This window comes from Callospermophilus lateralis, chromosome 2 (assembly GCF_048772815.1).
Source record: "Callospermophilus lateralis isolate mCalLat2 chromosome 2, mCalLat2.hap1, whole genome shotgun sequence".
In the NCBI taxonomy this organism is placed as follows: Eukaryota; Metazoa; Chordata; class Mammalia; order Rodentia; family Sciuridae; genus Callospermophilus; species Callospermophilus lateralis.
The window spans coordinates 192053625-192078676 of NC_135306.1; the positions used below are offsets into that span (position 1 = coordinate 192053625).

At 43.3% G+C, this 25052-nt stretch overlaps 1 protein-coding gene across 1 annotated transcript in view; it reads right to left on the minus strand.

Annotated features, from left to right (window-relative positions):
* Positions 1-4179: 4179 nt before the first annotated feature.
* Positions 4180-25052, minus strand: part of Lrp4 (LDL receptor related protein 4) — a 49664-nt gene continuing 28791 nt past the window's right edge. The window contains exons 20-38 of the mRNA XM_076844374.2: positions 24130-24331; positions 22330-22519; positions 22113-22244; positions 21105-21245; positions 20657-20743; positions 20379-20550; positions 19582-19744; positions 19236-19461; positions 18567-18870; positions 16868-17086; positions 16578-16712; positions 15661-15769; positions 13893-14037; positions 13528-13641; positions 12953-13088; positions 10417-10484; positions 9270-9357; positions 7660-7801; positions 4180-5058 (exon numbers count right to left, since the gene is read on the minus strand). Coding sequence (XP_076700489.2) covers positions 4726-5058; positions 7660-7801; positions 9270-9357; positions 10417-10484; positions 12953-13088; positions 13528-13641; positions 13893-14037; positions 15661-15769; positions 16578-16712; positions 16868-17086; positions 18567-18870; positions 19236-19461; positions 19582-19744; positions 20379-20550; positions 20657-20743; positions 21105-21245; positions 22113-22244; positions 22330-22519; positions 24130-24331 — 3106 coding nt within the window. The 3' untranslated portion in view covers positions 4180-4725. The remainder of the gene's footprint in view (positions 5059-7659; positions 7802-9269; positions 9358-10416; positions 10485-12952; positions 13089-13527; positions 13642-13892; positions 14038-15660; positions 15770-16577; positions 16713-16867; positions 17087-18566; positions 18871-19235; positions 19462-19581; positions 19745-20378; positions 20551-20656; positions 20744-21104; positions 21246-22112; positions 22245-22329; positions 22520-24129; positions 24332-25052) is intronic.

A 25052-nucleotide genomic window follows, 5' to 3' on the forward strand; every position in this document is an offset into this window, starting at 1 on the left:
ATTCTTGTTGAAGCTTCTCTACCATAGGACATTGATCCATATTTCTAGCTTAAGAGGAGCAGCTTCAGTGATGAAACTTCCTTTCACTTTTCAATCCAAGTGCCCCTGCATTATTCCCAGCAGATAGCAGTGGTAATATTAATACAGAGCTCAAATGGCTATGGTTTTGTGCCTTAACTGGCCTCCAACCTATCCTAGCTTGCATTTGATTGCATTTAATAGGTAGTGGTTGAATGAAAGAATGAGGAGCTTTTTTTTTTTTTTTTTCTCATAGCCATTTCCCCATTTTCCATAGCCTTCAAAATGCAGGCTGTCCAAGAACTTTGACCACAGAAACATCAGCCCCACCAAAGAGGAAGGAGGCAGTAGGGAGAGATAGGGACCTCATTAGCAGGCTATCAACAAGCTTTTAAGAATGGAAGGGAAACCATTGAGAAGCACAGGATATGTGAGTTCTTGGCTTTCTGTCTATAAAATGAAACAAGCAGATTATACAGCTTGGGACTAATAGCCTTGGGTTTCAACTTAGATCCTTTATTAGGTTGTTTGGGTCTGTTTTAACACCAAGCCAAGTAGTCCAAAGTTGGGAATTCAAGCCCTGATTAGATATAAAACCATTGCCAATATTGAGCTTTGTTAGCTTCTGCCAGCTGGTTAACAGGACAATGGTCCAGAGAGAAAATAAATAGGAGAGTAAGGGACTGTTTCAACAGACTGCCTAAAACATCCCTAAACATACATCCTATTAAGTGGATCATATGGGAAGTGGAGCCATCTTCCCATTTAAAAGAAAAAAAAAAAAAAAAAGACATAGACTTTCCTCATTGTGAAAAGGACCCAACCACTTATTTCTTTTTTGTGGTATGTGCAGTGGGGTGAGCATTGAACTTAGGGCCTTGCACATGCTAGGTAAGCCATCTACTGCTGAGCTATATCCCTAGCCATATTTCATTTATCATTCATTATGCCCATAAATAGAAATCTGAGAACCAAAGCTTGCTGATACCTTTGAGTGTCAGTGCATTACACTTAGAACTATTGCACACCCAGCTCTTGACCATGCTCATTATTGCCTTTTAGTCTTCTTCAGGCCAAGGTCTGGTCAGCATCAACATGTGGGTTGGAGATCTTTTTATCTTAGGTCCCACAATTTGTTCAGATGACACAGAAAGGCAGTGACTTTATTTTGAATTTTGTTTGAGAAAATATGTCTAGTTTTTTTAGGATTTGATCCACCTTCTGCCTACTTATCAGTTTCAGGTTTATATCCAGAGAACCAGGCAAGGAATTCTCAGACCTTGTTTTATCCTTGGTTTATCCTCAAGATTCCCGCTTTCCTGTTGTTTTTGTTTTGTTTTGTTTTTAAAGATTAATGAGGGTGAGAGAGATGGCTATCCTTGAACTATTCCACTTGTTTTTGTTTTGGCATCCTGGTCTTTGCCAAAACTGGGGAAAATTATACTTTCTACTTAGATCTCTTGTCACTTCATATGAGAGACTTCGTCTTTCTTGCTTTCATTATCTTTCTTCTTATTTTTCTTTTTTTTGCAGGGGGTGGGGGAGTGTTAGTGATGCTGCTAGATTTTAAGCTCTGTAAAACTGTTTTGTTTAGGCATGGGCCTGACCTATAGTAAGAGATGGATGAATGAATGAATGAAATGAATGAATGGGGCATTATTTTATCAATGATTTAGGTTTAGAAAATAAACTATTGAGACTTAACATCAAATTCTAATCTATGATAGATTAAATTCTAATCTAATCTAACCTAGCCTTGAGACTAGCGTGATTCCCAATTTTCACTGATGGGTATTAGAGAACCTCAGAAAGGATCCCTAACTTCTAGTTCTAGTCTTAAGATATGCTGGATAAGCTATGAGATGTCAGCTTTTTAAAATAAATGGATTTTTTTTTTTTTTTTGTATTGGGGATCAAACTCTGGGCCTTGCACACGTGCACATGCTAGGCAAGTATTCTACCACTGAACTATACCCCAGCCCTTTTTATTTTTTATCTTGAGACATTGTCACCAGGCTAGCCTCAAACTTGCAAACCTCATGGCTCAGCTTCCTGAGTAACTGAGACTACAGGTGTGTGCCACCACACCTGGCAAGTAAATGGAATCTTAATTATCATTTGTTCCATTCTTAGTAACTACAAAAGGTGCCAAGATCAAAGTTTTGTGACACTGAAGTCCTCAAAGATCTAAAACAGAAATAGAAGATGCATGGTATACATGCCATGACATTTCCTTCCAGTGCTAGAGATGTCACTAATGATCATGACACTCTTCCCATTGGTGTGGAAGGGCAGCTACTACCAACTAATGAGTTGGCACTCTAGATGAAACCTATCATCCCTCTTTTAGAAGAAACAAGGGTATTATAAGTTGAAGAACTTGTCTGGACTTGTCTCCTCAAGTTGAGCTGAAACTCCACCAGGAACCTCATACCCTTTATTGCTCTTCACTGTTCCCAAACCCCCATAGAACTCAGAGGTGATGTTGAAAATCAAGTTTTCTACAGCATGGGTCTGCCAGACAGAGCGGTGTAGGATTAGTCATGACTCCAAGCGAGGCAAGATAATTAAGAAAAGCTAAATTTATATTAAATTATCATAAAGTCCTAAAATACTGAACATAGTGGTTAAATAACTCCAGAAAGTCCAATCTCTCCAGTGAGTAACGTTAAAACCATTACACATGAGCACAGGACAATCACTTCCATTAGTTTAGGACAGAGAGATTTTGCTTTTTTACAGAGTAATCAGTGCTCAAATAGATATTTCCTCAAATATGTCCTTCTACATTCTGAACAGCCCAAGTGCAATAAGAACCTTCCCCTGTCCAATCAAGAAAAGACCACTTTTCTACTTTCTCCTCCTTTCCAACTAAGAATCTGAAGACTCAAATGCTTCTTCTTTTACTTCCTGGGAAATGTCCCCATTTCCTCCCAGAAGTGGCACCTTACCTTTTTCACTTGATGCACTGGGAAAGCCTTCTTGGCATGGCCTGGCTGTTTGTATAGGTTCGGACCTGGGGCTGGCTACTGAGAGCATGGCTGAAGGCGCAGCATCTGTCTCTAGAGTTTGTTTGTTTTTAAGAACTGACTAGAAAAGATTTAATCTTGTCCTCTTTTGACCCACAGTTTGGCCCCTGATTTCTCAATACTAGTTACCATAGAGATGTTTCAAATCAAGAAACTTCTCCTAAAACCCCTCCCTTCCAATTTCAGCCCCATCATCCTCTCCTGCTGCTTTTAATTCCTAGGGAGAACAGGCCTGGGTCTGCCCTGGGCTGGGAGGGCTTCATTTGTTTCTTTCTACCATCCTACTATATGTTCACCCCTTTGCATCTTCATTTAGTCCTCCTCGGTGCAGGACTTTGGAGATTGCTTGTGCCACAAGGCTAAGTCAGAAAAAAGCAAACCAAGCCTCTCAAAAAGTAAAGAACTAAGGGGAAATTTCAGGGCAGCAAAAACTCAATTCCTTGATACAAGTCTGAGACACATACCCTTGATGTAGATGAGCATGAACCAAGTGGTGGTATTTCAGCATGGAAAGTAAGTCACAGCTGAGAAGAGTTCTGGAATAGGAACCACACCACCTGAGAGTCACTCTGTCCATGAACTCAGATATCTGAGTACTTGAGAAGGAACACAGGAGGTTCAACCCCATGATATTTCTCTTTAGCCCCTGGGTCTCCCATGTCTCTAATTCTCTTCCTGATCATTTATGAAAACTTCCAGTCCTTTGAAAGACTACCATTATAGGATATCTTCCTGCAGAATCCCAGAGAATTGGGGAGAGTGGCAGGACACTGAAATTTAGGTGGGATGCTATGTTTGGTCTAGGCAGAGCTTAGACATTTTAGAAACCCAGCCCCCAGGTCCAACATTCACGAAGCCACTGGCTCACAACCTGATTACTTAAAAGACTTAGGAAAGGGATTGGCCAGTGGCAGCACCAGGAGAGAATTCCTAACAGCCAGTGTCCATGTGATGAGGACCCCCCAGTCATCTAAGGTAGAAAAGACTCCAGACATTCCAGCAGGAGGAAGAACAGCTTGAGCCACATCCATGTCTCACCAGTATCTGTAGCTGACACAGCAGTGACTCCTAGGGCAAGAATGATGTCCACTGCCAGCAATGGACAAGACACCCAAGCCCAAGTATCCCCAAAGCTTTTTCATATTACCAACCCCCAAAGGTGAGGGTTTCCCAGGATGCCCAGACCAGCTGGGCTGATTCTTCCTTCTTCTTCTAGTCTCTGTCCATCTCTCTTTACCCATGACCCCCTGCCCCAGCCCCTGGTGGGCAAGTTCTCAGAGAAGCCGTCATGCTAGCTGTGATAGGTGAGAGGACAGTCTTGCATCATCAGCTCCATTGGTGCTGTGGGGCAGTCATTGAGGGTACCAGGGGAAAGGGAGGTGGAGCTCTACCCTGCAAGGAATTGTTACTGAGCCAAGTTTCAGGGGGCCCAGGACGGAGTGCAAGAGGTGAGGTTCATGGTTAAATCCAGGTCTAAATTCTTGAGAAGTGCCCTCATTACTTGTAGCCAGGTAGTTATGGACTCAGGTGGAAAACAGCTCCGGTGGAGGACTTAGGAGAAGTTATGGGGTGGGAGGAGGATGAGCACACACGAAGGAGGCCTGCTGTACAAGTGAGCACAGGACTGGAAGTCCATTAGAGGATACTGATAGGCAGGCAGGGAAGAGAACCCAGGCATTTAGACCTGGCTCTCCGAGGAGAGCTTGCGTTCATGTTTCCAGCCCGTGTCTGGCAGAGAGCCCCGTCTTTCTGGAGTGGCTGCAGTATGGACGCTGCTACACTCAGACTGCTCTTCCTGCAGTAGTTGCTCTGTCTCCGTGTCATCCAGAGAGCCAGAGCTAGCCTGGATGGACACTGTGTCTGTCTTCATGCACACATGATCCCGCAGAAGGCCCCCCCGGGAGCTGCGCAGCTGCTTGAGGTCATCCCACTCAGCATCATCCCCAGAGAGGAGGCAGATTCCTTCTACAATCTTGATTTTCTCCTTGGTGTAGTTGTGGTCAGGCCCACCCTAGGGTGGAGAGGAGGGACATATGTTTAGTCATTTGGCTCTCTAAAGAGGATCTCTTTGTAGAAAGGAAGTAAATGAGGTAAAAAAGGGCATGAAGAGCAGAAAACTCCACAAACTAATGTGATCACAGCAAATATATGAAGCCTCACCTAAGAAGAGGGGCAGCTATGATGATTATTACCATTATCATACAGGGTGGAGAATGATGGCTTCCGGTCCTGCATCAGCCACTCACTGGATATATCACCTTGGGCAAATTAATTAACATCTCTAAAACTCATATTTTCCACATCTGCAGTGTGGGGAGAATAACAGTATCTGCACCTCACAAGCAATTACTGTGAGGGTTAAATGAAGTGATACACAAAATGCAATTGTTAGGATGCTGGACTAAGTCGCACTAAAAACATTAGCTACTATTACATTTTTACTGTGGTTTATTAATGGGACATCATGCTGATATAAATAACCAAAAGTAATTGGCAAACGCAATTCAACATGCATTTATTCAGGATTTTAACTACTTTATATATATGTTAATTTGTTCTTAATGATCTCTTCTTAATTTTGCTAAGGAGAAAACTTGAGAGGTACAATAGGAGGGCTCTAGAAAATCATTATATTTTCATTGATGAGGCCCCATAACCTTATAACCTTTCGGGGTAGGTTACTGTGGGCTGCTCCCATGAGCCCTGGGTTCATTCCAGGGATAGCCTTGAATTCTGCTCAGGCTTCCTCCTTTATGGATTCCTCAAAGAGTGGCCTTTTTTCTTGGTTTCTGAGGATACCAATCAACATGCTCCCACTGCCAGGAATAAATGGGCCACAGCTTGGGTTCTGGTATATTGCTGTGTTCAGATTTTTGCAACCATTGCTTTCTATTACTAACAATTCAATTCCATAGACAGTTATTAAGCCCCTACATTAAATAGGATACGTATTAGATGCTTTAATGATGGTCCCTGTCCTCTGGAAGTGACAGTTCCCTCAGTCATGCAAAGGGATACAGATAGCCCACAAGCACACATGAAGACACCCATTCACCCAGCACACCCTCCAAGCGGAAATTAGTGTTAAGAGTTCTCATTATAGAGACAATGGGTAAGTCAGGGAGAGGAGTAGCATATGACACTAGTAATTCTGGGGACAGCATTCCCTCCTACACACACACACAGCAACAGGTACCTGAAATCAAGAGGAAATCAGAAGAGAAAGGGTGAAAGGCTATCTGAGGGGTGAAAGAGCTGCTGAGGAAGAAGCAGACAATAGAAGAATCACATCATTTTTATTTTCTCGTTTCTTTCTTTTTTGGGGGGTGGGGATTGGTGCTGGGGATGGAACTAAGCAAACTCTTTACTACTGAGCTCTGTACCTAGCCCCATTTTTCATTTCTAACCAATGGCCCTCATTGTGCTTCTTTTCTGAAGCATCCATCACTCCATGAACCCAAGAATATTCAGTAATCTTTCTTTCAGCCATATTAACTGGGGAGGAGTCTATCATTCCCAAAACTGCAAGCTGTTCTTACAGGTTCTCCTTTGTAACTTTTGTAATGGAAGATTTTCTAACTTGGGAATTCATGGATCCAGAAAGCACAAGATTTCTTTATAAAGTGTATTCATTATGCCTGAGAGCCCTACAGGTATGAGAGCAGGTTTGGCCCAGAGACAAGCCAGAGAAATAGGCTGATTAGGGTCTTTATAAGGAATACTTTCTTTCTTGGTACAAAGGATTGAATCCAGCAGTGCTTAACCACTGAGAAACATCCCCAGCCCTTTTATTTTAATTTTGAGACAACGTCTCATTAAGTTGCTTAGTTAGGGCTTCACTGAATTGCTGAGGCTAGCTTTGAACTTGTGATCCTCCTGCCTCAGCCTTCTAAGCCACTGGGATTATAGGCATGTGTCACTACATCCAGCATAAGGAATAATTTCTGATGAAGGTTACAGGATTTTAGAAGAAAACACAGGTTATATCAGACTAGGAAAAACAATATCCCAGATTACTGCAGATCCCTTGTGGAAAGGGGCTATTTTTATTGACTAAATATTCAGCAAATAATTTTCCATTGAAGTAGCATAGGAATTTTTTTAAGTACATAAATTTTTAGAATACTAGAGAAATCTCTGAAGACTCTGTGATAAGAGGAAAGATAATGAAAAACCAGCCCTTCCCAACCCTAGATTTGACCATCACCTTGGATCAGAGGTTAGAAAAGGGAGAGTTTAAGAGCTCTTGGGCTTTCTGGGCATTGTCTAGGAGAGCTCCCTTGTTTCATAGGGACACAGCCTCACTGTAGGGGAATGACACTCTAGGAAGAAAAGAACCTATGATTCCTGAAATAGCTCTCCTGGCAGGGAGATAATATATTCATTGTTTTCAGACCTAAATCTTCCAAGATATCTTTCTAATCTTGCTCTAGAATCCCTCAAAGATTCTAGATCTCTCCATAAATCCAAATTATATCTAGTTCTTCTGTTACTGTAACTTCCAAAATGGTAGAAGGAGCCACCTAGTATCCCTTACTAATCCATTCAGGTAACTGGAGCACAATTCCTCCTCCCCCCAGAAAAGAACTTGAATATAAATTTCTATTTTTACCTCTTTCTTATAGCACAGTTGATTGTACATGGCTGGTTTTGGGATTGCTTCAATTTTTACTTCCTGAGTAGAAGTTCGGTAAGAGGGGTTGCTGTAGGTGAGGTTCCCCATTCCAGGATCAGTGAACTTGGATTTTTTGTGTCTTTAGGAGAAAAAATGAGAATTTAGTTCATATTTTTATGGAGATAAAACCTGGGGAAGTTGTAGCCTATATGTGGGAGGCAGCCTCTACAAGTTCTGGTGATCCCTGCCTCCTGGTATTCACCCCTTCTGAATCCTCTCCTGTTGAATATAGGCTGGACCTGGTGACTTGCTTCTAATGAAAAGATTATGCAAAAGTGATGGAGACTACATTAGAAACTAGCTCCCTTCTTGGGTTTGTATTTCCCCTCTCCATTGCTCTCTCTTGCTCTTGCTCTGAGGGGAGCAACCTACCATGGTGTAAATTGTTCTATAGAAAGATCCAAAAGGCAAGGGACTAATGAAGGAGTCCTCCAACCAACAGCCAGTGAGGAACTGAATCCTGCCGACAATCATATGGATGTCGGGAATCCTTCCACAGTCAAATCCTCAGATGAGAACACAACCCTCGCTGATACCTGGGTTGAGATCTTGAGGCAGAAGCACCTAAGCCATATCCATATTTTTGATCCACACAAACTGTGAGACCATAAATGGCTGTCATTTTAAGTCACTCAGTTCTGTTATCCAGAAATGGGGATAACTAATAACCTGAACTTTAGAATCAGGACAGTTGTCAGATTCAATCCCACCTCTGTTACTACCTGGGATCTTGGTAGACATAATCTAAACTTTCTGAGTCTCAGATCCTGATCTATAAAGTGAGGAATAATACCTGTGTTATAAAGTTGTGACATTGATACATATCCACAAAATGGTAAGTGGTTTTATTATTACTAGGAGCAGCAGTAAAATCCAAACATTTTTGCTGTGGTCTGTATTAAAGCTTTTTGGGGAAAATATAAAGAAAGAAGCACATAAGATCTTTTTTTTAAATATATTTTTAGTTGTCAATGGACCTTTATTTTTTTTTAATTTTTATGCGGTGCTGAGAATCAAACCCAGTGCTTCACACATGCTAAGCAAGTGCTCTACCACTGAACTACAACCCCAGCCCTGCATATAAGATCTTAAACTGAAAATGATATATTCTACTTTCCTAAGATGATCTGAGCACCACTATATCAACCAATTTTGTAGTAAAGAATTATGTTTGAGTAGATGGAAATGGTTTCCAATTTCAATGGTTTGAGGTAAGGTGGGTTATGAAAAGCCTAGATTCTAGAGTTAGTTCACTTTGCCTCTTACTGTGTGACCTTGGGTAACACAGTAAGCATCTTAGCATCTTAGCCTATAATGAAAATCCCAAGGGTAGATTTGCTGTGGTCATTAAATGAGGAAACTGCATAAGCTGTGACCAGGGAAGAAGAGTAAGTATTCAGGTTTCCATCCTTTCCTTCTGCTTAGGGACCCAACCTTGAAACAAAGCTGCTTAGAGCTGGATTTAGTGAATTGTGGAGCTTCAGAAGATCCCAGATATGCTAATGAGGACCAAAGAGCACATGGCTCTGTAGCAAAGTTTAGATTACCTGTATAGCATCAGAGCCGCAATCACCACCAAAATCAGCAGAATACTGAGGAGTCCACCAATGGCATAACTGATATGAAGTCCTTCACCTAGGAAGAACAGAGACACACTAGGCTGGGATCACTGATAATCATCCTGATGGTGCTGGTGCAAAGGGTGGGAAGATAAAGGGTTGGGTCCATATGTTTTTGTTTTGTTTTGTTTTGTTTTGTTTTATTTGAGGCAGGATCTTGCTACGTTGCCCAGGTTGGCTCCAAATTCCTAGGCTCAAATGATCCTCCTACCTCAGCCTCCCAAGTAACTATAATGACACGTGTGCACACTGCTCCTGGCTCGAAGGGCTTTTGTATGTGTGGAATCCCATACCATATGAGAATACTGAGGGCCTCGTTCTCAGATGAGAGCCATAAGAGGTGGGTGAGAAGGCTGAAAAGAAAACTATAATTCAGCCAGCATCTCCAAACTCAGTTCTACCTCTTGTTAGTTACATGACTTAAAGGCAAGATGTTTAATGTCGAAGCCTGTGTTTTCTCATTACTCAAATATGAATCCTAAATTGCTCATGGGGCTGGTGGAGATTGAATGATAGTGTATACTCTTAGAGTTAGCCTCGCCTGATACATGGTTTCACTTTCCACAGTTTCAGTTACCAACAGGCAACCACAGCCCAAAAATATTACTAGAGTCAATGAGAATGTATGATATTTTGGGGAGAGAAAGAGAGATAACACAATCACATAACATTTATTATAGTATGTTTTATAATTTTCTTATTATTAGTTACCTGTCAGTCTTTTACTGTGCTTAATTTATCATAGGTATGTATGTAAAAGAAAAAACTTATTATTAATATGTGGGGTTCAGTACTACTCAAGGTTTCAGACATCCACTGGTGGTCCTGGAATGTATCTCACATGGAAAAGGAGGGCTACTGTATTCACACAAACATATATATGGCATACATATGGCTTACCAAATGCCTGGCATATGGAAAGCACACTGTAAGTGCTTTAATTATAATCTATAATCTACTCTATAAAGAGTTCATCAACCTCATGAGAGGCCCCATGAAGGTTATGGAACATACCAGTAGACACTTAGATTCCTTAGATCTTCTCTGTCAAAACAGTTGGGTATTCAGGGCTTACCTGGAACAGCAGGTATGGCCTGATTGGAATGTGCACAGAGGCCTAGCCGGGCATCATTTTCAGAGCATCTGTGGGGCAGAGAAAACTGAAATGAGGATTATTTTTATGCAAATAAAATCTCTCCTTCCTCCAGGAAAGTGGGGAGAGATATGAGAAGGTAACAGGTGGGAGATATAGAAGCATAGAGAGGCAGGACCAGAAAATAGAGAAATCGATGTGACTTACTATTTTCCAGCCAATGGATAAACTATGTTTAAGTGTTTTTTCCAGTTTGAGTGTGAACTGGAAATCTGCAGAAAGATTACTAAGGTGAGCAATTCTAGGCTTTCTTAAACTACCAGGATGAGTGGGAAGCAGCTGCTAGCCAGGCAGATCTGATTGGTTAAGGATTATCACAAGATCCACATATTTCAAGGTTTAAAATATATTTACCCCCCCCCACACACACATATTCGTTTCCCCTTTGTTCTGTCATAAGGGAAAATACAAAACATCCAGAGGGAGCACTCAGATAACAAATCTAAAATGCTCAGAAGGTAACTGCTTTGTGGGGTATTATTAGCAGCCAACTAAAGGCATCTCCTTCAAGTCTGGAGAAATTTGCAAGAACATCTGAAGCCAAGAGGCATTGAATCTTCAAATGGTACTCTTACATTAAGGAAAGGTCTGAGGAGAGGTCGGAAATGTTCCAAATAAACCTAGGGGCTGGTGGGATAGATCAGGGGCAGAGTGCTTGCCTAGCATGGGTGAGGTCCTGGGGTTCAATCCCCAGCACTTAAAAACAAAACCAAAAGGACCAAAGAAAATCCAAGATTAATAATGACTGACAGGGCTGGGGATGTGGCTCAAGCGGTAGCGCGCTTGCCTGGCGTGCGTGAGGCCCGAGTTCGATCCTCAGCACCACATACAAACAAAGATGTTGTGTCCACCAAGAACTAAAAAATAAATATTAAAAAAATTCTCTCTCTCCCACTCTCTCTTTAAAAAAAAAAAAAATAATGACTGACAGAACCTCAAAGATAGTGAGAAAGCTATATGTTTATCCTCAGGCATTTGCTTTTCATTACAAACTGTACTACAAAGGGAGAGAGGGGCATAGAATATATGTGCTTGATCATTTGCAAATCTTAAAACTTGGGAGACATTAAGTTTAGAGTACTTATTTTGAAATAGTATGCTTCTGCTTTCAGAATTGAAATTAAGTGTCAATTACATTTTAAGCTATAGTTGATATAAAATAAAGACATCAGAATATTTCAGTGAAGAAAAAATTGTTCTAATTAGAAAAATGTCTGAAAAGATAGATATCAAATTATGAAGAGTAATTCCACACAGGTATACAGGGACTTATTTCTTTATTCCAATCTGTTTTTCCAGACTTTAAAAAATTTTTTTCATTTATTTTTTAAAATTTATTTTATTTATTCTAATTAGTTTCTATATGACAGGAGAATGCAATTCAATTCATACTACACAAACAGAGCACAATTTTTCATGTTTTTGGTTGAACACAAAGTAGAGTCACACCATTTCGGGCTTTCATACATGACCTTAGGGTAATGATGTCCTTCTCATTCCACTGTCTTTCCTACCCCTATGCCCGCCCCCCCTTCCCTTCCCTCCCCTCAGGCTTTTTAAAAATAAATAAATAAAAATGCTGAAGAATTTCTCTAGATTGAGTGTAACATCCTATCACATCAATTTTTTTTTTTAAAGAGTGAGAGAGGAGAGGGAGGGAGAGAGAGAGAGAGAATTTTTTTTTTTAATATTTATTTTTTAGTTATCGGCGGACACGACATTTTTGTTTGTATGTGGTGCTGAGGATCGAACCCGGGCCGCACGCATGCCAGGCGAGCGCGCTACCACTTGAGCCACATCCCCAGCCCCCTATCACATCAATTTTAAGATGTGCCTTGTTTCCTATATTCTAACATCTCTGAAGTAAGAAATGGGACTTAGTGGTATCTAATAATTGCTACTGTTCATGTTTTCAGTCTAATTTCTCAAATCAGAATGAATTATATAACTGATAGCACTTTCAATTTAATGAAATATTTTATACTTGATGTTAGCCCTGTGTATAGTTATACTTGCTTATTTAATAATGGTGTACACAAATGCATATATGTTTGAGTGCTAGGGTCATTATAAGCTAAGGCCACCACACCTCTGGGAAAACTTTTTGTTCCAAGTCATAAAGCTACAGAGCGCAGAGATCACTGTACAATGAGATCAAATACTAAACGTGACACAAGAGCAAGTGTCACAGAGACAGAGGAGGAAGGAGGAATGCGTGTGCGAGACTCTTCCCAAGTGATTTCTCTTGAAAGCTGTTCTTAAAGCTTCTTGCCCTCAGAGCTACAAAGGGAATCATTTGCAAAATCTACAAGTCTAAATATTGTCCTAATTAGTGGAGACCAGTGGTTAATGTGATCTTCTGGTATTATGGTCTAATTCTACTGGCATAATGGTCTAATGCTAGTAAGTCTTGATGACATGATCAAAGGGCCCTCAATCCTGTACTAATCCTACTTACCTGCCTTCCACTTCCTCCAGAGATATACGGGTTCTGGTGGTAGAAGAATGCAAGGTGGTGGGCAGGGTGTTAGGCAGCACCGGGCTCTTTTCACTCATGCTGGTAGCCTTGGGAGCTGGGGGCACCAGACCAGGTACTGGAGAGAAAAGAGAATGAGAGCAGGCCACTGGAGTCCAAAGCCTTTACAGATGGTCTTAAGAGTAGCAGCTGGAAGACTTGATAAAGCAATTTTTTAGCTGCCCTAATCTCAGGTACCCTCACTTGATTCTGTAAATAAAAAGATTTGGATTCAAAATTAATAGTTCTGGATGGCCCATAAAGGTCAGGAAGATAGAGTAAAGCACAGCCTATCATGGCAGAGATCTAGAATCAAGAGACCTGGATTATCTTCTAGTAAATGCCAGAGGTCAGACAAACTCAGTTCTGAATGATTCCAAAGCCTACATTGCTGGCAGTCTTTCCACTCCACAATCTTTGGAAGGTGGATTCTACCACCCAGAAGGACAAAGTCGAGGCTGGTGATCCCCTGCCCTTCCAGAGGCCCTACTGTTACAGGAGCCATTCAGTACACTCACCAAGGGAGCAGGGCCGGCTATCAGGCTCATCAGGACAGGCACACACAAAGTCTGAGGTTCTGGCAAAGCAAAGGTGGGTACAACCACCATTGTTCACGCCACAGGCATTGGTCCCTGGAGGGAAAGCAGATGAGTGTCTGGTCTAGGACAGAATTGGGTCTCCCAATTTAACACTTCTCAAAAAGTAGGATTACTCCACTCCCGGGAACAGTAGGGCAAGAAAGGAATAATAGTCACAGGGGTTGAAAAGATCTAAGAGCTTCAAATGAGAGCTAAAAGGCTCTCCAGGGCTCCTAATTATCTTGGTTCACTAACAGCTAATCCCACTGATGGTGAGGAAGCAGGCTCAGTACCCAGGGGCCCACCTGTCTGTCGTTGAGGGGAAACCACGATGATATCCATGAGTCCCTCCACATTTGCCAACACTGTCTCCTTGTTGCGGCCTGAGTACTTGTCAACACGTTGGATGGACTTAGTCTGCCAGTCTGTCCAGTAGATCCACCTGTCCTGCTACTCAATATGGAATCCAAAAGAGGAAATATCATTCAGTAGTCAGACCTCAGTGCAGCTTTTGTGCCTCAGCATGTGCTATACCTTCTGCTGAAATGCCCTCTTCCTCTCTCATCCACTAGGTCAACATCTGTGCATCCCCAGATATGGTACATCCAGGAAATCCCCTCCAATCCATACAGTTCTCCAAACTGTTCTGTACCTTGCAGTCACTTCCACATGTGAGTTTTGATCCTCTTATGGTAATTAGTTTATGTGTCTGCCTGTCCCACCTGATTAAGTCCTTCAAGGTCAAAAATGTGCCTCAAATCTCTAGTCTGTAGCATCCACACTCAGTCCTCAGTCAGTTGTGTGAATTGCTCCCTGCCCAGCAAACAGGAGTAGACTTGGAGTTTACATAGGTCCCTGTTCTCTTGGGCCTTTTGCTCAAAGCCCTGACCCAAATCCTCTGCTTACTTCCTCTGCAGACTCTTTCTAATGCACTGATGGTGAAATTCTCAACCATGAGTGGGGAAGGGCAAAGAAGGTGTTTTTTTCTCCCATTCAGCAGTCTAACAGCAGAAACTCCAGGGGAAGTTTGTAGATTGAAAAAACATTATCAGTATTAGCCTATCGTTAAGTAAAGCCAGACAAAATCTTTTTGGCTGATAGAATATAATACAAAATACAGGGCTGGGGGTGGGGTGTAGTTGAGTGGCAGAGCATACCTGAGGTCCTGGGTTCAATTCCCAGGAAAGAAAGAAAGTCAGAAAGAAAGAAACAATACAAGGAGATGATATTTGTCAAAAAGGGAAAATATTTTAAATGACTAAGAATCCCTATTTAGCCTAAGACTGGTAGATCTTCTTTCTTTCTCCAAATTATCTTACAGTGTTACAATTCTCAAAAATGGCAGCTAAAAATAAACAAGATGATTAGAGATAATATGCAATGAGTGTTTACCTGTGCCAGGCACTGTGCTAATGTCCTGTGTATATATTAGGGGAATACTATTATTAAATTGATTTTTTTTTTTTTTTAGGTAGCTGAAGCTCAGTTCCTTGCTCAAAGTTGCAGTTGTTTAATAATACAGGCAGGAAACTGAACTCAGGTATTTGGCTCATTGAAGGTGCGTAGCACACACTGACTGGCTGGAGGCTTCCAAACTCTGTTTTTTTGTTTGTTTGTTTGTTTTTTTGAGAGAGAGAGAATTTTAAAATTTAATTTTCGGCGGAGACATATCTTTGTTTGTATGTGGTGATGAGGATTGAACCCGGGCCGCACGCATGCCAGGTGAGCGCGTTACCGCTTGAGCCACATCCCCAGCCCCCAAACTCTGTTTTTTAACCACTACATAAGAGCTGCCTGAGCTCCAATGCTGGGACCACAATGTTAGGCTCAATGGTGTAGCTTATTAAAATGCATATTCCTGGGCCCAATCCTTTGTCCTTTGTGAGGACCAAGCAGATTCTCTATAGCCAGGACCCATGAGCCTGCAATTTTAACAAGCTTCCCAGCTGATTCTGTGCACCACTGTTTGAACATAGAAGTGGTGGAGCAGGAATAGCAAGGCACTTGGAGGCTTAGAACCCCAGGGAAACACCCAGTCAAGGAGGTTTAGTTACCTCTCTCCTGAGCCAGTACCTGTGTGAGGGCAAAGGGGTGGGACACATGGCTGACCAAGACCTGCCGCAGCTTCCCATTGAGGTCAGCGCTCTCAATCCGGTCCAAATGTGCATCTACCCAGTAGATCCTGTGAAGAAGAAAGAACGGTGGCTGCTCCAAATGCTTCCCCAGGAGCCCAGCTCTTCTCTCTCAGGACCTGTCTTTGTCCTCCAGAGCTGAACTGGCAGGTGCTGCCAGCCATCAAGAAGTACCTGTGATGAGAGGCTACTCTTAAGTCCCAAAGCCAAAGAGGGAAGTTGGTGATTCTTACGTAGGGAGGCCAGGGCGGTTCTTAGGAGGCACAGAAAGGCTAGTGACTTCAGAGGGGCCTCTGCCAGCCTCATCTTTGGCAACTTGATCACCCTTTAATCTCTACCCAAAAATCTTAGGCCAAATTCTTACAAATGGTCTTCAAGAAGAGAGTTCAGTCAACATGGCCCTTACCCAGGTTAAAGTAAGAGGGCACTCTGCCAACTCTCCAGGCGACCTTGATCCCTTTTCTTTCTTTAGGAAGGGGAACAGACTGCTTCAGAGCCTTTTCCCCTCTCCTTCCTGCCCTCCAGCATTTTTTAAAATCTAGACCAGGTATTGCAAATTCCAGTGTCCACAGGATCAGATGAGTAACAAATACAAGAACAGCTGTTGAATAGACGAGGAAGTGGGTCTTATGGTCCAGGCAGAGGACACACTATGTTAAAGGCCCTCAAATTAAAAACACGAGAACCAGGCAGACACAAGCCATCTGAGGGGCTGGCTTTAGTAGCCCCTGCTCTAAGAGTATGTTCCCTCTTCTCATTGCTTCCTCTTCCCACCCTCCAGAGGCTTTCCATCTTTTCATTTTCCCTGCTTCACTCTCCACCCAATTTCCAGGAGGCTATTTGGAGCAGGATTCCTACCTGCGGGTATCATAGTCCAAGGTAAGGCCATTGGGCCAACCCAGGTCTGTGTTGATGAGTACCTTCCGGTCGGAACCATCCAGATTTGCCCGTTCAATCTTGGCAATGTGGCCCCAGTCTGTCCAGAAGAGGTACCTGAGATACAATAGTGCCATTGTCACCAAGGCATAGTCTGCCAAGCTGACAGACTATGGGGACACACCAAGACCCCTAAAATATAGGCACTCTTCATGGGCCTCTTACCAGACCCTTTCTTCCCTGGATCTCTTTTCTATTGGCCATAAACTTACCCCTTCCTAGGGAAAACAGCAATGGCCCGGGGCTCATCCAGGCTGTTGTTGATTAGAACTTTGCGGCAGGAGCCATCCAGCCTTGATGCCTCGATGGTATTTCGGCCTGTATCTGTCCAGTACAGGTTCCTGGCCACCCAGTCCACTGCCAGCCCATCGGTAGTCTTCAGCCCACGCCCAATCACTGTCTCCATGTTGTTGCCATTCAGGTCTGCTCGCCTTGGGGAGAGCCCAGGGTTGGATGAGTGACCAGAATGACCAAGAATAACTGAAACTCCTTTTATCCATAATTGGACCCCCACTAGACTGTAAGCTCCACAGAGACAGAGACCAAGTATCTACTAGCACATTCCTCAGCACCCAGCATGATAGCTGCTCAATAAAACATCTGCAGAATGAATGAATGAATTCTTAGGAGGACAGAGTATTTCCTGCAAACTGGAAACATCAGGCCTTAGGGTTCACGTCTTGCTAGAGGACAGATTAGTCATCCATCATATGTCTTTGGGAGGAGACAATGATCAGTAGGAGATAATTATAAGGCAGATTTGTCAAAACCTGCCAAAGCCCTACCTGAGAGAACTCAACTTCAGGATGAAGAATATATTATAATCACCTGGGGGACTTCGTTCTTGCATAAGCCCACCTGCCCCCAGCATGAGATTCCAATACACACGCAGGGAGACAAAAGCAAATACCTACCCACTGTTCCCATGTGAGAATATCAGCCATGGTAAACTGCTTTTTTTCCTTATACTTTTTGCTGTAAAGATTGGAAATTTTACTGGGGATTGAACACAGGGATACTCTATCACTGAGCCACATACCCAAACCTTTCTATTTTTATTTTGAGATAGGGTCTTGCTAAGTTCCTTAGACTGGCTTCATACTTGTGATCCTTTTGCCTCAGCTTCCAGAGTCTCTGGAATTATAGGCATGTGCCACCACACCTGGCTTTGTGTGTGTGTATGTGGTATTAGGCCTAGAACCCAGGGGCACTCCATTAATAAGCCATATCCCCAGTCCTTTTTATTTTTTGAGACAGGATCTTGCTAAATTACACAGGCTGGCCTTGAACTTGCAATCTGCCTTGGCCTCCTGAAAGCTGGGATTACAGCTGTTAAACCACTAGCACTGATAGCAGGGCATCATAAAATATAAAAATATAAAATAAAAATATGAAAATAAAATCCAAAATATTAAAAACAACAACTTTGCAACTGCAGTAAGCTTTGACATTTGGCCAGGGCTCCTATACTGCAATATGGATACTAGCTATGTATGTGGCCCAATGAGTCCTAGATGTTCTTGAAGCTCCCTCAGGGCCCAGTGGTAGGTAGAACTTTATCTGGTGTGTGTGTGTGTGTGTATTGTTGTTTATTTATTTTACATATTTCTACATAATCTTCATTTTCGCTTATTGTTTGCGTAGGGTCCTTCTACATTACTCTGTCTGGCCTCAAACTTGTAACCCTCTTACCTCAGTCTCCTAAGTGTCTGAGATTTATATAATCGTTAAACAAAAGTTTAGAACTTTGCACTAAATGATAACACTATAAAATGAACAAGTCAGAATTAGAACTGACTATCCAAATTGCCAAATCATTCAGTCCCTTTAGACGTTAACACAGAATGTCACTTCACTCCTGGGGATCAGAAGCAGGTCTGTGTCCCCTGAAGGTTTCAGTGATATTCATACCTGATAACATCCAGAAACACATCTGTGTAATACACCTTCCCATCTACACTGTCATAGTCCAGGGAGATGACGTTGTTGAGCTCAGGAACAGGGACATGTACATCTGTGTGGTCGCTGGTGTCCAGTGAGATACGCCGGATAGAGCCTCGGCTGGAGAAGAGCAGGTAGGTCTCAGGAGAGGGGTCACAGGTCTTCCCATCGTCCTTCAGCTGGATGCCTGTGGGACAGGCACAGGAGAAGCCAGAAGGCCGAGGCAAGCAGAGATGAGAGCATCCACCATTTCTCGAACCACACTTGTTAAAACCTGGTAAGAGAAGCACAAGCTTTCACACCCAGCCTGGAATACTGCCCAACTCTTATAAAGATTCCATTTTTTTTTTTTTTTGTGGCTGACTTCTTGCTGTTCTATGTGACAGGATTTGGTGTCTGGTAGGGCAGGAGTGGGACAGATATAGAAGGAGTGTCTCCAGGAGTCCTTTAAAGGTGACAGCATCATGCAGTTGTAGTCCCAGTCATACCTAGAGGGAATAGAGCCTGTTCCGGGAGGGGGCTTAGGCAGATCATTGTCTCTCTGATTATAAAGGAGTTCTGTGCTCTGAATATAGCTCTGCTGTTGAGAGAGCCCCAGAAATCCAGAGACTCTGACCCAAGCTCGAGGGGTCTTCTCACCCAGTGCCTGCGTCCGATCCACAGCCTGGATGTCCATGAGGCCTGGCAGATTGGACCTCACCAGGATGACATTGCTGCCAGTACCCTTGTCAGCACGGTGGATGCTACGGGTCTGCCAATCAGTCCAGTAGATATAGGAGCCAAGAAGGGTGAGGCCATACGGGTGCTGCACTGGTGATACCAATGTGTGCCGATTGGCACCATTTAGGTCAGCGACCTCAATTCGCTGCAGAGAGGAAGAGGGTGGGAGGTGGCTGTCAGTCAACTGGGAACCCTCAGTGCAGATGCTGGACAGGCCTTTTCCATCTTCCGAGGCTTCTGTGAAGCACCAGGGAAGAGTTCTCACCTCAGTGTGGGCATCAGCCCACAGCAGTTGGGAGCTGGCCTTGTCCACAGTCAGTCCATTGGGCCATCCTAGGTTGTTGTTGATGAGCACCATTCGATCTGAGCCATCCATTCCAGACCGCTCTAACTTGGCATTCTCCCCCCAGTCTGTCCAGTACATAAACCTAAATGAGGAAGAATAATAGCTGATTATTCTGGCAGCCACTGTGTACCATGAAGACTTTATGTCAGACCCTTTGCAAAGTATTTCACAGGCATTATCTCACTTAACCCTCACAGGGCCACAAAGTATGTATCCCTTTTTTACAGGTAAGGAAGTTGAGGATCAGAGAGGTTAAGTACTAGATTTAAAGTGATACAGCTAATACTTTTTTTTTTTTTTTAGAGAGAGAGAGGTTTTTTTTTTAAAAAAAAATACTTATTTTTTAGTTTTTGGCAGACACAACATCTTTGTATGTGGTGCTGAGGATCGAACCCGGGCTGCACGCACGCCAGGTGAGCACGCTACCGCTTGAGCCACATCCCCAGCCCATACAGCTAATACTTGATGAAAGAATATAAATCCTAGTCTTCCAACTCCAAGGCTCAGACTTGTAACCTCTATATTAAGCTGGCACCCTGAAGGAGCCACAGAGGAGTAGAACAGTCCCAGAGAGGCCAGTCTACATTGACCTTCAGAGTTCACAATGTTCCTGTGAGGCATGCCTGCTCTCCAGCTCTCCACTGCCCACCTCACCCTGTCCATAGCCCCAGCTGAGCCAGCCCATACAGCTACCCAGAGCAAGAGTCAGCTCTCACCCCATCTCATGGTATAGAACAATGGCCCGGGGACTGTCAAGGTTCTGCCACACCAACACTTTTCGCATGGACCCATCCAGGTTGCCCACTTCAATCCTGTTTGTTCCTGTGTCTGTCCAGTACACTTTCCGGCCAATGGCATCCACCGCGAGCCCATCTGTGGTCTGCAGCCCTGCAGGAAGTCAGAGTATCACACTGGCTCCTGCTTTAAGACAGATGGGATATTTCTCCAGCTCTGTAGCCAGACAGGTGGTCCCTGCGCTGGAAGGAAGGCCCACCTGTGGTGATGATGTCCTCGTGCTGTGAGCCATCCAGACTGGCACGGCTAATCCGATGCAGTGTGCTGTCAGACCAGTACACTTTTCCTGGAAAGGGAAGGCTTGGCTCAACCCAGGCCCCACCCTCCCCCAATGGCTCACACAGCTGATCCATGCCCTGAGACACCAGTGCCTCTCAGAGACCCCCACACTCCCTAGCAGAGGAAATCAAGGGAAACAAAGAAATATCCTAACAGAATAACTCTTAGAAGAGATGGAGAGAGGAGGGCCCCAAACTATGACTCCACAATCAAAGAGGAAGTGCTGCAGAGACAGGAGCATGGGCTATGGGGCGGGGAGGCAGCTGGGCAGCCCCAGGCTCTTAGCAGGACGCAAAGGAGGTGGAAAGGAAGGACAGTAAGAAAGGGCAGGGTCAGAAGACCAGGTGGGAAGGAAGGGCCACACAGACCTTCCTGGGGGTCTACTCCAATGGCAATGGTGTTCTTCATGGTAATGTTGATTGGCACCACCACGTCGGCAAAATAAGGGATGTCTAGGGAGACCATGCGTACATCTATCCTCCTGGCAAAGATGAGGAAACTGTTCATGCCTGCTCAAATGGAAAGAGGAGAGAGGACAATCATTCAGAAAAACCAACAAGAGGATCTGGAGTCAGACAAACTGAAGCTCATGCCCTGACCCTGCTAGTTTCTAGTTGTGCGATCCTAGGCAAGTTTTGGAATTATTTAAGCCTCGGTTTTCTGATCTATATAACCGGGATAATAACAGGGTGGTTGTAAAGATTGAGATCATGTTCACAAACAACTGAGCGTTAGGTCTCACATGTATTTGTAAATGATATCTCTTTACTAATATAATGTGGAAGCAGCTCTCTTTGAAGTACCCTTTATCATAAAGCTTAAGAAAGGAAGTAAAGGGACTCCAGAGGACCTTATAATTTGTATGCTTATAACTGAGGCACACAAATTCCTTGAGAGTTTCGAATTCAAATGAAGCCCACCATGCAGCATTCCCAGGGGAAAACCCTGATTTCCAACATCTCAGTAGCCAGGTCCTGCTTCTGGGACCACCCCCTTATGGTTGTCACATAGGTCATGCATGCAAAAGTGGTATATCTAAAGGAGTTAGGGAGGACATCATTATATCGTAGATATGATACTTGTTTATATTTATTATACCTGAGCAGAAGGAAGTCAAGTGTCTTGTTCTAACCAAATCAGCATGTTACAAATTTACAACAGATGCAAGGAAAGAGTCTTGAGAGAGGAACATCTTTTTCTAAAATGCATGTAAGAAGCAGTGAGACCCTGTCTATGTGCTCCCCTGGATCTCCCTCCTCTTTTAAAAGTTCTGTCTCTCCCCTAAGCTTCTAGAAGTACCAGGATCTAGACCACATTGGAGCATATCTGCAGGGAAGAAAGCCATTTTCCATCCCAGATGTTATGCTTTTACTCACCTGGTGAACAGGTCTTGCCATCAGGAAGCAGGTTGATGCCTGTAGGGCAGGTACAGCTGAAGCCACTTGGACTTGGGGACCGGAGACATAGGTGGCTGCAGCCTCCATTCTCCATAGCACATGGTGTGATCACTGGATAGGGAGGAGGGACGTCAGTGGGGCTGGCCAGGGTATAATAGGGCTGAGGAGAAGTCATGGCAGACTAAGGGCTGCTCACCTGGAGGCCGCCTGCGGTGGAAGACATGGATGTCCATGAGATTCTCCAGGTTCTCCTGCAGGGTCTCCCGGTCCAGCCCAGTCAACCGGTCGGCACTCTGTATACTCTTGGTCTGCCAGTCAGTCCAATAAATGCGCTCTCCATAGAGAGTCAGCCCAAAAGGATGGGGGAGCTGGCTTCCAATCAGCACCTGCCAGGGACCCAGCACTTGTGTCATCCCCAACAAGGTCTGACATTACACAGCAGCAGTCAAGAGGTGGGCATGGAGTCAAATGCAGCTCTGCCGCTACCATTTACTGTGTGATCCTGACCAAGAGAGAGTTACATAATCTCTCTGCACCTTGATCTACCAATCTGTGATAACAACCATGACCATGCATGGCTCCAGTTGTCTTGTGATGATTTCAGAAGATCAAGTATTGCTTATATAATCAAAGGAAAAATAGAGACTTTACAGTGAATACCCCCTTAACCATGCAATAAAATAGACATCAGGATAATGGGACAAGCCTACATCTGTGCCTACTGGTGAGACACATAGAGAACTTAGGACATGACTCCACTAAATGTAGTATTCCTGCCCCAAATGCATAATCTGAATCCAATCACAAGGAAACATCAGACAAACTCAATCAAGGAGTATTCTGCAAAATAATTGGCTTTTACACTTTAAAAATGCAAAGATTGGGTTGGAGATATACTTTAATGATAGTGATCTTGCCTAAAATGCAAGAGGCCCTAAATTCAATCCCCAGTACCACAAAGAAAGAAAGAAAGAAAGAGGGGCTGGGGTTGTAGCTTGGTGGTAGAGCGCTTGCCTAGCATGTATGAGGCACTGGATTCAATTCTCAACACCACATATAAATAAAAATCCACTGACAACTAAAAAATATTAAAAAAAAAAAAAAAGCAGCAAGCAATCAGAGGTCAAGAAAGACAGAGCATGGTGGTGCCTGTAATCTGTAATCCCAGAAGCTCAGGAGGCTGAGGTAAGATCATAAGTTCAAGGCCAGCCTCAGCAATTTACAGAGGTCCTAAGCAACTCAATGAGACCCTGTCTCTAAATAAAATACAAAAAAGGTCTGGGGATGTGGTTCAATGGTTAAGCAACCCTGGTTTCAGTCCCAGTTTAAAAAAAAAAAAAAAGGCTAAGGAAGTATTCAAAATTAGAGATTAAAGAGACAAGATGCTAAATACTAAAACAATGAATGATTCTGGATTGGATTCTGGAGGAAAAAAAAGACGGAGGGGAAAAAAATGAACATTATTGGGAAATTGATAGTAAAACTGATCATGGATTATGGAGTATACAGCAATATTATATTAATGTTAAATTTCTCAATTTTGATAATTTTACCATGGCTATGTAACACAAAGTCCTTGTTCTTAGGAAATATGCACTGGGATATTTTGGAATCAAGGGCAGGATATCTTCAATTTAATCACAGATGATTCAGAATTATAACAAAATGAATGATACCAAACAGAGATCAATCATGGGCCTGGTGTGCAACTAGGAGACTAATTAGTGTTAGCTATGATGGGTATTAGGAAGGCCTGTGCATTTATACCCCCAGCCCACAAAACACACAAATCCCTTGTTTGCTTTCACCATCAACCAGCAGCCCCTACCCCTACTCCAGTTCTGGAGGGTGGCCACAGCTTCAGAGAAACAGCACATGCCCCACGCTCATCTCATAACTTCAAGGTCCCCCTACCTATCTCCTTTGAGCTGCCAGCCAGGGAGTCTGTCCTGAAGGCTGTTGGGGCTGTGGAAAGAGGCCTTACTGACACCCTTACCTTCCTCTTGCTGCCATCCAGTCCAGCAAATTCAATTGTCTTCATGCCAGCATCAGCCCAGTACAGCCGCTGGGACCCATAGTCAATAGCTAATCCATTGGGCCAGGTCAGATTAGAAGAGATGATGACTTGGCGGTTGGAGGCATCCATGCCAGCTCGTTCAATCTTGGGACTTGCACCCCAGTCAGTCCAATACATGTACCTGGGCATAGGCAAGGCATGTCTTACAAGCTTTCTAATTAATATCCAGGGGGAAGCTAGGGCTATAGCTCAGTGGTAGAGTGCCTGCTGGCACATGTGAGGCACTGGGTTCAATCCTCAGCACCACATAAAAATTAATAAAGATACTGTGTCCAGCTACAACTAAAAAAATATTTGAAAAAAAAATCCAGTGGGAATCCAGGATATCTAGGGTTTTAGGGTTTCTGTCAACAATAGCTGCCCCAGCCTCCTGACTCACTGCCCAGCCCAGTTCTGGGATCAGAGCTGTCCCCAGAGGCCTTTGTGTCTTCTATCACTATTGAAAGGCAGAGCCCCATGGCTCAAGAGTACACAGCAAATGAGGCCTACTCGGGAATAAAGAAAGGGGAGGGGAGGAGAGGGATTAAGAAACACTTTCTTGTTTGGGTGGGCTAAGTAATTATGGTATATAATTTTAACCAAATTCTATATAACCATGAAGAACAAGATAGAACTATATACTTAAAAGGAAATATATACGAAATATATAGCTCAACCAAGTAAAAAACAAACAAAAATACCCAAGTCCAAAAACAGTATGCCATATTTAAAAAACCAAAACCACCACCACCGCCAAGTATTTATATACATTTAGAAGAAAATATGGAAAAAATATCCCACACTGTTAACAGTGGTTGTTTGCTAGACAGTGAGATGATAGAGAATTTTCACTCTCTATGATT